The sequence below is a fragment of the Mercenaria mercenaria genome, chromosome 9, assembly GCF_021730395.1.
Source record: "Mercenaria mercenaria strain notata chromosome 9, MADL_Memer_1, whole genome shotgun sequence".
NCBI classification, from domain to species: domain Eukaryota; kingdom Metazoa; phylum Mollusca; class Bivalvia; order Venerida; family Veneridae; genus Mercenaria; species Mercenaria mercenaria.
In genome coordinates, this window is record NC_069369.1 from 63,952,987 (window position 1) to 63,966,035 (window position 13,049).

At 35.1% G+C, this 13,049-nt stretch overlaps 1 protein-coding gene across 1 annotated transcript; it reads right to left on the reverse strand.

The window, feature by feature from the left end:
* Positions 1-6,786: 6,786 nt before the first annotated feature.
* LOC128559553 (L-xylulose reductase-like) lies at positions 6,787-11,314 on the reverse strand. The gene has a single exon (XM_053551567.1). The coding sequence runs from the start codon at positions 11,202-11,204 to the stop codon at positions 10,449-10,451; it is 756 nt and encodes a 251-aa protein (XP_053407542.1). The 5' UTR covers positions 11,205-11,314; the 3' UTR covers positions 6,787-10,448.
* Between the last annotated feature and the right edge of the window lie 1,735 nt (positions 11,315-13,049).

The window sequence follows — 13,049 nt, forward strand, 5'->3', positions numbered from 1 at the left end:
GGAAAAGTGGACTTGAGCAGGACATGAACTATTTATCTCCGTATAAAGCGTTCAATAACGTTTACGCCAGTATGACTCGGGTAAATTGCCAGGAGGAGATAATAGCGTGTTTCCAAAGTAAGAAAAACTACTTAATTGCAAAAATACACCTAGGTGAAGATTGTCAACAATCGTCATATTTACCGATAGACACAATTTATAATTAACCCACCGAAGGCACCATTTGTAAAGGTACCCCTGATAATACTCTCGATTTAATTACGCTCTTGGCACGATACATGTCACACTTTATTTTTGTAGTTCTGAAAATTCAGCAAAAAAAAAAAAAAAAATAGGGCCGTTTGCTTCATCTTTTTTTGTTAGACTGATTTTGAAATAGGACCTAACGCAAGTTTTCACGATGAAAATCACAATTTTCATAACATTTTCGCCAATAGAATTTTTTCTAAAATGTAGATTGTAATGAAACTTCTCACAGTCGTAAATAAACATATGGCCTATAATATGGTGAAATAAAATCTATAGGCCCGTGCTCTTGTTTTTGAGATATTTGCCCATGATTAAAGTGAACCACACATTACAAGCTGGTTTTAAGCTATTATTTTGAATTATTTAACGTGCCACGTGTTTTAATTTCATATTTTAACTGTAGAAAGATAGTATCGTTGCTATTGTAATAAATTTACTCACGGGTCGCCATTCATTCATAAACTGATGATTTTCATTGCCGTACGACGAATCCAGGCTTCATTCTACGTTATCCGGATAAATGACGTTACGCCTTCACTTCCGGTTTATCAAACGTGCAGAACTTCCTTAAAACCGAATGTAACATCTATTAAATATTTCTATACGCATATCGTGTAAGTAGAATACAAAAAACAGCTATTTCGTGGCTGGCGCTACTGACAACTTTGTCTAATTTTTAAACAATGAATTAATAGATTTCTTCGTCTAACACTCACTGAATCATGCTGTTTTTACTTTTTAATTAAACAGACAAACAAACGAAACATTTTCATTTTTTTTTATTTCGAAATTCTACTTGAAGCATGACGAAGAATGTACATGTAGCGCAACTTTTTTTCTCTTTGCAAGCTTACAAGAAAGAACGAGATATGTTCACCCCAGCAACATTTTCTCACCATGTAGTCCCCTATTATATTTGTAACAGGGTTTACACAAAGACTATGATTAATTAAAGCATCACCGGTGTCACCATAAATGAGGTTTTCAGTCAATTTCAACGTCTTCCGAGCTGGCAAATAGAAAACTACTGAATAATTGATGGGCAAAAAGGACCCTAGTTTAATTTTGTAACGCTTGGGACCCGTCGTAATTTAAACAAGTTTCATTATGGTCGCAAAAAACATTTTCAGACTAATTCCTCAAAAACGTCTAGGACAGAGAAATAAAGCCATATTTTCATTATCTCCGGTGTAAGACTATGGTTCTGATGAAAATTATTCAACTTTATGCGTAATTGATTGGTGATTATTTTCAAACAGAGCTTGATCTATGTACAGTCTCATTACCGCAATTTTATGGGGAGTATCAGTCTGGTGAAGAATCTATTCATAAAACAATCAATAAAGTTTAATAACTTTGACAAGTTTTTGGTTGCGGGTTTATCCCGCTACCAAAGTTAAAGTGTATTTCTGACAATCATAGCATCTATTATTTTATCGAATCACACCGAAATGAAAGTTAAAGTGCTACACAAAAAGTCCATTCATGAACAATGCGAATGGATTATCAATGCAAAAGCAGTCCTTATCAACCTGTATCCACTCACACTGACCATTTAGATATATAGATTATCAATTGATAAGGTATCCGCCCATGGTTACATCACAACTGGTCTGGCGTAGTTCATCTTAGATATGAGCACATAAATTTATTTGTTTCATTCATATATATTCATAGACTGGCATTTAAACAGAAAATAAATCTACCAAAAACCCGCAACCATAAGACATTTCAAAGCTTTGATTTTTTAATCCTGTAGGCTGACTAAGTAAACATGAAAATGGTGCGACAACTATCAAAACGAAAAAGGTTATTATCATGACTTTTTTCTATACATAAGAACATTTTATATATTAGATCTAAAAGAGAGTGCTAGTACATGTATTACTATATACCAGGGCCCATATGTTCGTACCCCTTTCCTCAAACTAAAATTATTATTACTTTGGAATTGGACTGTGATCTGTATGCCGCTTTATTCCCCAAGTAATAAGTTACATTCTTCCAGAGGAGTTGCCTACATGAGTATATATACAAATACATATATGCATAATACATACATAATATATACTTAATATACATGTATACAATGTTAACGAAATTATGAATATGAGTTCTAATCTGCAACGTCCATTTATAAAAAAAAAATAGGTCAAAGAGAGGACCGATCTACCTAGTAACCTTTCAGTAACAAAAATACAAAAAGTAAAATTCAACCGTATGCGCCAATATTAATCATTTACTGCTTTAAAATATTCGCATGTCTTAAGAATGTGATTGTACAAATTATATGAATAATCGGTTAAATACAAACCTGGCCGCGTTTCTTTATTTATAGTAGGCTTGGCATATTTTCTGATATACAATTAATTTACAAACCCATTTAGCATCAGCCAAAATTGATATATTTTTGACACACTGTGTGTTATTCGTCAAATAAACAGACTATGTTTATATATCCATCTTTCATTCAATCATTCAGAAACATATAAACATATCAAGCGCGTAAGCATATATTTTAAACAATGTGTTAAAGAAATATAAATATAATATTAAATGTTTAGAGTACATACATTGAGTGTATGAGGTTATCGTTAAATGTTGACGTTAAAAACTTCAAATTTACAAGACAAAATCCAGCTGCAGAATTGTCTTATATTTCAGCAATTTGTATCATTAGAATCATATCTGATACACATATAAATTGTGGTTTAAATTGGAGAGGTTGCGAGTTTAATATTAATAAATGTTCATGTCCGCGTACGTGTCGTAAAATCCTTTACGAAATATGCCATATGTAAGTTGTGTTTTTAAAAGCAAGTTTAAACACGTACACCGGGAAGGTGTATGCGATTAAAATTGTTTGAAAATCGTTTTGTTGAGAATTTTGACACCGCAGACCACATAATTATGCACATTTAAAAATAAAGCATGAGCTATTGTGCGTACCATTTGTCTTAAAAGCTCAACCCCTTTAATGTTATACTTCTGCCGTTAAATATATTCGCCTCAAGAAAAAGGGTAAGCTATTCCAGTTTTCAAAACATAAAATTCTGTAAAATACTTGGAATAATAAATAATATGAATTATGTTAGCCTGGCTTCCTGCCTGCATGGTTATTTTTTTTTTTTAAATACTGCAAATCTTTTATATGTAAGTTTTAAGCCTCTGAAATAACACATTTTATCTGATGGCTGAACCCAGGGGCAATTAAAAATGTTAATACAGAAACAACCTGCTGGAGTGACTTCCCCTGTTTATTAATGAGAATAAAAATAGGGATGGGAGCCAGTCTAGAATTATGTAATTTTTGGACCGAAATACAGCTCAAGTCGATCTTGTTTCCTTCACAGTTTTCCCGCGTGACTATTTAACGAAAGAGTGTTTCATTTTAATGAATATGAACTTAAACTCACCAGATCACAAGTTATTTTTTTGTTTTAACTAAATCTACAATTCTGCTGATACGTAAACATCGTTTTAGTCAATTTTACATTTTTTAATATGTATGTACATCTTGAGAGGTACCCGTTTAAAAGTACATCATTAAAACCAGGTTTAAATATGATACGATGAAGTGGAGCGATAGTCAAGTGATTATGATGTCAGGCGCATAACCCGGGGTCGTTAGTTTTGAGCCTCATTTTGGTCACGACCGCACATTCCCACGTGAAATCAGTACTGGATTTTCCAAGAAGCGGACACTCCAGAATGATTCAAATAACCTTCTAGTTTACAGTTAATCCAGCTAAAATAAATCATTTTACAATCTAAATATGATAAACAGTCAAACAGCCAGTCAAGAGAGGGACACAATGTGGCTGCTTAAGGGAGGTAACTCACAATGTGGCTGCTTAAGAGAGGTAACTGCTTAAGACAGGTGGAAATTGGAACAAAATGTAAATTCCGGATTTAGCTGACTGGCCACTTCAGGCAAGTGGCTGCCTAATTAATACAAGCGGCTGCTAAGGCAGGGATGACTGTATGGTGTATAATGAGAACGTAGCGCGTATATTGTTGCATGTTTCAGAGAAATATGTATAATATATGTGACTGAATACACTGTTTTGTTTTCTAGCAGTATTATTAAAAGTGCAACTTACAAGTTTTTCACGTGTGTGACTTTTACAGCAAGCCAATAATTATTTATATTTTGTTCAGTGTGCATTCAAGTAAATGTTTTTTACATGGGAATATTATCATGTATTAAAATCATCCTGACTTCTTTTACGAGACGGAAACATTTATTAGAATAAAAAACTGAATTCCAATATCTGTTAAAGGCAGATTAAACCGGCGATATCTCAGCAGAATGGAGGAAATATGGCTCACATTCAGAAACTTTCTAATTCCTCAATGCACGATTGAATGTGCTCGTGGGAACTGGGAACAATCATTACGAACAATTACTTTAATTGAGTAACAATTAAAACTGACACAAGAACAAAGGTCTAGTTTGTAAATGAGCCCTTTGTAACGAAAAGGGAAGCTAAATTCAATTTTATTTTCGAACGACTAGCTTTGCAAGAAGATGCCCTGTTAATATAATCATTAACGTCGAAACTGATTACCTTTTAATGACTTGTAAAACGCTCCAAAAGGAGAAAAATCTAAATAGTCCTTTTTTCCAATTGAGAGAGCGTTTTAAATCACTTAGTGGATATGGAAAAACATTTGTATGGAAATTGGCGGTGATTCGAGCATGCAGATTTCTTCTAAATAAGAATTTATGTTATTCATTAATATTTCGAAGGAGTTTTCCGCTTTATGGCGGAAGAATGTATCTATCCTTAAGCTGGTGCTGCAACTAAGACTTTTGTCATTTGTTTTAAAGGAATTGAATGATCAAGTTCGCCTTTGAACATGCTATAAATGGTAGATGGAAATGTTTGATAAGCGTTAAAATATTAACAGACTGTCATTTTTTTTCTATATTGCTATATATTAGGCTGGTTCCTTATTCCTTATTCCTTTTTTCAAATAAGGAATAAGGAACTAATTCCTTATTCTTAATTCGGAGAATACTGTGTAAAGGCAAAGAGAAAATGATCCTTATTCGAGGTCAAAAAATAAATGTTTCAAAGCATAAAATGATCATGTTAAATCATGAAACGAAAAACTAAAAAAAAAAAAAAAACGAATAAGGAACTTGTTCCCTATTCCGTTTTCAAGTTGAATAAGATTTAAAGAAAACGAAAATGCAAGAGTAGCAGTTTTCGAAAAGCTAAACTATCGGAAGCTTTTTATAGACGCTGAAATTTTTATACAGTGTCTGAAAATTCATAATGTAGATGCGAAACATTAGCATTTATATATGTAAGACAGTAATTCAAAATGATTAAGAAAAACAAATTGGTGAAAATGTGACATCTTAAAAATAAATAATAATAAAAAATCTTCAGATCGAATAAGGAATAAGGAACTGGTTCCCTATTCCTTTTTCAAAAGTCGAAAAACCGAAAATAAAAACAATTGCCTGTCATGAAAAGCACGTCAAGACATGCAAGAGTTGCAGTTTTATTTAGAGAGTACATGTATGCCTCAAAATAGATGTACAAAGATCGAATAAAGAACTAGACTTATATTAGATGGAATCGTAATTACGATTTATGTCTTACTTAGATGTACTGAACAGGTTCTTAATGTTTCGCGTACATGTTTCAACTGACTTGATGAATTTGCAGACTCTGTATATATCATATCTAACAAGACATACACATTCAACAACCAGAAAATGAGACCGTTTCAAACTGCAACTCTTGCATGTTACAAAAGTGGTTTTCATGACAGGTCATCGTTTTCATTTTCGGTTTATTCTATTCTTTATTCGACCTTTGAGAAAGGAATAAGGAATCAGTTACTTATTCCTTTTTCGGATTTTCATTCTTACTTGTTCGTTTTCTGATCTAGCGTGTTCATTTTATGCTGTGAACCGTTTTACCCGCGAGTAAAGATCATTTTCTCATTGTTTTTAGTATTCCCCGAATGGGAAATAAGAAATTAGTTCTTTATTCCTTATTTGAAAAAGGAATAAGGTACCAGCCTACTCTCCATAGTAAAATGTACATACGAAATACACTGAAAAGTGTTAAATATCCTTATTTTTCTTCTTCTTTCAATATAAAATACCTTTTTTTAAAGTTATACTGTCGTTTTCATCTATTAACACACATGAAGTACAAATTTCCTGTCTGTGTGCCGTATCCTAATTTATCCTGATAAATAATGTAACACTTTTTAAACGTGCAGTATGGAAGAGCATTTAAGTAAAAAATCCTTTCACATAAATAACTTACTCTTGCATGTAAATTACATTGATACAATGGTAAATGAATACATGTATTCTAATATTTTTTCTCCCAATTTTTGATTTCTATGTCCAGTTTTCTAATTTCTTTGTATGGAAATGATAATTAATAGTGTAAAACATAACAATTTGTCACAAAAATCCTGCATACAAAATGGATTTTACATATTTTGCTATGTTTAAATTGTTAATGCTGAAGTTTTTAATTTTTCTACGCCGTATTTTTTCACTAGGTCCTTATTTGCTAATCGCATAATTTCATAACTCACTTTACAAGTGTTTCATCAAGTCTCATTATTAGGATTTTTTTCATTCAAAAAGTATTTTTTTGTTTGTGTAATCAATTTCAAACACATATAACATCATTTAGAAGTTATAACAGGAAACTTATCTCGTACGCATTTAGAAGTTACAATCTGAAAAAAAAAAGAATTTAGAAGGGTGCCTTTACTGGTGGCTGTACTCCCCTCATTTCTTTGTGTGTGTGCGTGGGGGGGGGGGGGGGAAGAAGACGTGGGGGGGGGGTGCTCTCCTTGGAATGGCAACTGTAACTTTCTAATCTATACCTATGTTTTTAATCTTAGAATTTGTTGTTTTTTTTAACTTTGCACCTAATGAATGAGCTTGCTCATCTTTTAGCAGTCTGTCCCAGACAAAGCGCCTCCCAGTTAAAATCAGTATTGATTGCTGGGCAGTACACTGTAGATGTAGATCCGAATTCTGGTACACTAGCCAGTATGCAGAAAGGCATTAATGTCACACATAACGTTTAGTCTCTATATTATTCATACATTCAATCTGTGACCTACGGTAGATATGGGAATGTTTGTAAATGCAACAACAGCGTGTTTCAAGTAGATCTATCCGCCAAAACAAACATCCCAGAACATTTTTGACCGATAATGATCGACAAGCAGGCCCGGATCCAAGGCCGGGTCGAAGTGGCTCGTACCCCGCCCCCTTCCCCCACCCCATTTGGCTGAGAAGTGACCTTTACTCATTCAAAGATGCAACCTACTATTTTGGCAAAGGAATATTTTTTTCTCAAGAATTAGACCCAGATACGCACCAAAGGCCACCATTTCATACCTGTATTTCAGGTAATTTTCCAGGGGAGAGCCCCCTGCCCCCCACATCCCCCAATAAGAGGGGAGTAACCCCTCCATTACCTCAAAATTTAGACCAGAGGCCTCTGAACCCCCTAAAATGAGGGGAGTACAGCCTCTAGTAAATGCACCAGAGGCCACCATTTCATACCTGTATTTTCAAACAAAAAGAAACACGCGGGGGACCCTCCCTGACACCCTTAACATGGGCAAAGGCACCCCTCTAATACCTACCCGCTCTCAGCGCTTGCTATGCGCCTCGGCGATGACGTCTTCGTTCTAGACTGGCGCCCAACACCCCAACCCCCAAGTCATAAAATTCTGAACCCGGGCCTGACAAGTATATAAAATGGGTCGAGCGCCGAATGAATTTGGCTAACCGGCAACTAAGGCCAATTCAATTGTACAGTATCATAATTTTTATAATCAAGTCAGTATTTCGACAGATAGGTTTATAAACATACATAATTGGCTACGAAATGAACGAAGTGGTCCTCCTCCAGACAGAGTTTTTGAAGAGTCGAGTTGCTATTTATAACATTGGGAAACCCCTGGAAACCATTGTGCCGTAAAGTAGTCTAGATTGGAGCGCACTCTGTCTTAAAAGGGAATCGGTATTTCTGGTTCCTTCTTTGTTATAATTTCTATGTAGCTGGATACCAATTTTACTGGTACCCTTCTAAATTCTATTTCTTACATTGTAACTTTTAGATGCGTACGAGACAAGTTTCCTATTATAACTTCTAAATGATGTAATATATGTTTGAAATTGATTATACAATCGAGAAATACTTTCTGAATGAAAAGAAATGCGAATAATGAGACTTGATGAAACACTTGTAAAGTGAGTTATGAAATTTACAGTTAGCGATTAGCAATTTAGGACCTAGAGAAAGAAATTTACGGCGTAGAAAAATTAAAACTTCAGCATTAACAATTTAAACATAGCAAATATGTAAAATCCACTTTGCATGCAGGAATGTTTTTGATAAAATGTTATGTTTTACACTACTGATTATCTTTTCCATACAAAGAAATAAGAAAATGGAACATAGAAATTAGAAATTGGGACAAAGAATATTAAAATATCAATTTACCATTGTATCAATGTAATTTAAATGCAAGAATAAGTCACTTACACAGAAGCAGAGTAGAATCTCACAGTCATGTTACAAGCGTAAATGTTTTACTTAAATGCCCATATGCAGAACTACCTCAACCGAAATGGCTCCATGTGTTTATAGTGAAATCGCCTATACATGAATCTACGATAAAATATAGCTGTTCCGTTCCACCCTACGCTTGTAACATGACTGTGAGATTCTACTCTGCTTCCGTATATGCCAACTAAATACTCGACTTTTTCAGGGCTAAGTAGACTAGTAGTAATAAAAAGTACATCAAATTTTCTGAAACAAATAATTTCTAACCGTAAGAAAATGTTCCAGTCAGTCTAGACAGTACTTCAACATCAGTGCATCTAGCTTTATATCTGGTCGTCTACGTAGATTACAATTTCTGCGTTGTAGTCACCACAAGTGTCAACTAGATTCTACTTTAACAGTAAATCAATTATAATACATGCTCCATTCTTCCAGACTAATGTGTTTACGTCTTCATATGCCGCTATGTTCTGGTGTTTATGTTTAAGTGTCAACATAGGTTACGTGTACTATTTTTCGAAACTGTATAGATAAACTTTGAATGGAGTATTTACTTCTGATTTCCATATCCGAAGTTAGATGTTATTGAAAATAATATTTTCACAGCAGTAACTACTTAATACTTTAATTAATATTTTCTGACTATTGGCAAATTACAATTTATGCAACGCTTTCCATTCGTGGGGAGGTTTTTATAATAGCATATGGCCAGCCGAATGATGTATCGAGCTTAAATTTAGTGCTGTAAAAAGCGAAGAATTTGCGTGGTTAGAATCGAAATAATAAATATGTTCAAATAATTTTACCATTTAATAAAATATAGGCAGTCGTTCGGATGCAAATATTAAATCACTCGTTCTACGCACTCGTGATTTAATTATTACGCATCCGAACACTACGCATTCGTGATTTAATTATTACGCATCCGAAAACTACGCACTCGTGATTTAATTATTACGCATCCGATCGACTGCCCATATTTTATTAACTGATAGAATATATGGAGATATTTATTATTTCTTAAATAATAAACAAAACACTTATCCATCCATTTGTCCGCCCATCCGACAAGCTATCCAGTTCTATTGATCTAATTAGCCTTGGTGTGTTAAAAAGTGTCTGCACAATATTCAAATATATCACACATTGTTTTCAGCACTATCGATTAGAAGAATTGCCTGGGTGCCCAGATTGGAAATGTTAGCGCTGCTCATTTAGACTAAATTTAAAATTATCTTAACAATAGTTTCATGAACCGTAAAAGGAAGTTCTCCACTTTTGACATGGTCTCTGAATTCCATCAACATATTCGTGTGTGATAAATGAATATAAGTTGACTTCTCTCGCTACTTCATGATACACTTTTACCGTAATGTTAGGGAGATAAACTTTAATCGTAATGTTACAGAGTTAAACATTGATCGTAATGTTACAGAGTTATACTGTAACTGTAATGGTACAAAGTTGCACTTTGACCATGATATTAGAGAGTTAGATTTTGATCGTAATGTTAGAGAGATACACATTGATCGCGATGTTAGAGAGTTACACTTTGATCGTAATGTTACAGAGTTACACTGCAACTATAATGGTACTAAGTTGCACGTTGACCACTTTAGAGAGTTATATTTTGACCGTAATATTAGAGAGCACACCGCCATCTACAACGTGAGTCTGTCCAGTCACCACGGATGAGTGATCGCTTAAGAGATACAGGATCGGATCTACGACTTCATGTACCTCTATTATCCTGCCCATTGGGCATCTTTCGATAGCTAACCTTTCCACCGGTAAACCTTTCTCGATGAGGTCTTGCATCATTGGTGTCCTTACGATTGCCGGGTTCACGGAGTTCACACGGATACCATGTGGTCCGAGTTCTAGAGCGAACTGTTTGGTTGCCATATTCGTTCCAGCTTTTGACACGACATACGGTAGTGCATTTGGAGCTGAAGCTAAGCCTCCTATACTCGATACGTTGACTATTGATCCTTTAACTTTGACTTCTATCATTTTCTTAGCGACCACTTGTGAACAGTTTATTGCACTAAGAAGGTTGTTATCCAGTATCTTACACAAGTACTCTCTTGGACACTCCAATGCTGTGTAATCATGACCAGTTATGCCAGCATTATTCACCAAACCGTCCAAAGCTTCAAGTTTTTCTAACTTTGCTCTTGTATCGTCCCAATTACATAAGTCAGCTTCGATGGGTGCAATGCTTGAATATTCCTCCACTAATGTATCAAGCGTAGACTTTGTCCGACTTAGAGCATAAACTTTACATCCGCTTTGACTCAGTGCAATAGCTACACCACGTCCGATGCCTTTCCCTGCCCCAGTCACCAACATTTTCTTTCCGCTAAAATTAAACGGCATTATAAACACAATACCTTAACCGTAACTAGCACATCCAAATACTTAAGCAGTTATGGCTTAATCAGGACAAAACAAATTTAAATCATCACTATGCATGTACAAATTGCGCAGCCAACTGTGTACCGATAAATGCATAAATGCACGTACTATATATTTAGTTATATTAGGCCAACTGAAATATAAATAAGATCACAGTCCTTTTACCAATTTAAAGCTTATTCAATAGAGTGAACAAGTAGTGTTCTGGAATGTTTAGAACATGTGTAAGCTGTTCATTTTGTTATATAAATGTTTGCATGACAGATGAGCTTTTTAAATTTTAGAAGGGAAGACATGTGAAAGGAAATCAGAATAGCTTTCGGCATCAAGTGGAGTCTCAGTAATCTTGAAACAAGACGCAGTAGTAAAGCATCTTATGTATCATTAATAGTAAAACCAACTCAACACGGCATAAGAAAATGTCTTGATAAAGCTTGTAAAGAACTTGTAATAGATTGTTGTCTTTTTACAGGTAAATGTTCAAAAATCCATATAAGAATAAGGTATCTATGGCATTCGAATAAGAAATGAGTGAAATAATGAGGTAATTTTGATAAATTAGTAATCGATGATATGTACTGTTTTCTCCTAATATCAAAATTACAAGTTATTACAGTGTCATGCTTGTTGTTGGCTATTTGAGCCGCGCCCTGAGAAAACCAACATAGTGCGTTTGCGACCAGCATGGATCCAGACCAGCCTGCTCATCCGCACAGTCTGGTCAGGATCCATGCTGTTCGCTTACAAAGCCTAATGGAACAAGAGAAACTGTTAGCGAACAGCATCGATCCTGACCAGACTGCGCGGATGCGCAGGCTGGTCTGGATCCATGCTGGTCGCAAACGCACTATGTTGGTTTTTTTATGGCGCGGCTCATTTTCGCTTGATTATCCCAGCTCACACCTGAAACCCTTCCTGGACACGCTTACATTTAGTTTTCTTCATTGTCAGTGTAAATTGCAGTCTCTTACATCCTTCGGAATTAAATGTGTTTGTGTATCTTGATTACAGAGCAAGATTTTATAAGGAATAGAAACGAGAGATAACTTCATCGACAGTATTTTAATGTTAAAGTGTGTAAATAATTATATGTATTATTACAATTAATGTATTTATTATCGGGAGCATACACCGTAACTTGAAATCTCCTTAAAAGGAAATAATTGGGTTTATGATTTGGCGGCAAAAATGCACGAGATTTTCGGTAGTGGTAATAGTTTTTATTCGAGCCGTCAAGTTGTAAAATTTCAAACATGTCTGAATCGATAGACGAACTAAAATCTTACTTCGGTTCAAAGTTTTCGGAATTTAAAAAGGACTTTTGCAAACAACCAGACCCAGTTACAGAGAACCCGTGAAATCTAATGGAGCACAGGTACAAATCAATATCAGCTGTGAATTGCTGACTTTAGTGAAAAAACGCGAACTGTGTTTTGATTACTTGGAGAGCTGTGAGGACAACAAGAAAACCAGAAAGGCCGAAAAGGCAGCATTGATTATCTTGAAGGAAAGAGATGAAAAACGCAAGGCGGAAAAAAGAACCTTTAACACAGGTTACTCTCCTTATTTTGTTCTGAACGTGCCTACCGCTTCAACCCCGAACGCCGAGAGACCAGCGTTTTGGACAGGGCTCTTTTCGCCCTTACACATACGATTTCCAAGGCCGTCAGAGATTCTTCACGGAACCTAGACCTACGGAACATTGTTTTGTCTGCGGTAAATTTGAACACTACCGCTCAAGCTGCCCAAACAACTTCTTCAATCAAAAATCCTACACCGAACCCAAAACCGTCACCAGCACAGCAG

Coding starts and splice junctions, on each gene's coding strand:
- LOC128559553 (XM_053551567.1), bottom strand. CDS start 11,204: ATGCCGTTTAATTTTAGCGGAAAGAAAATGTTGGTGACTGGGGCAGGG.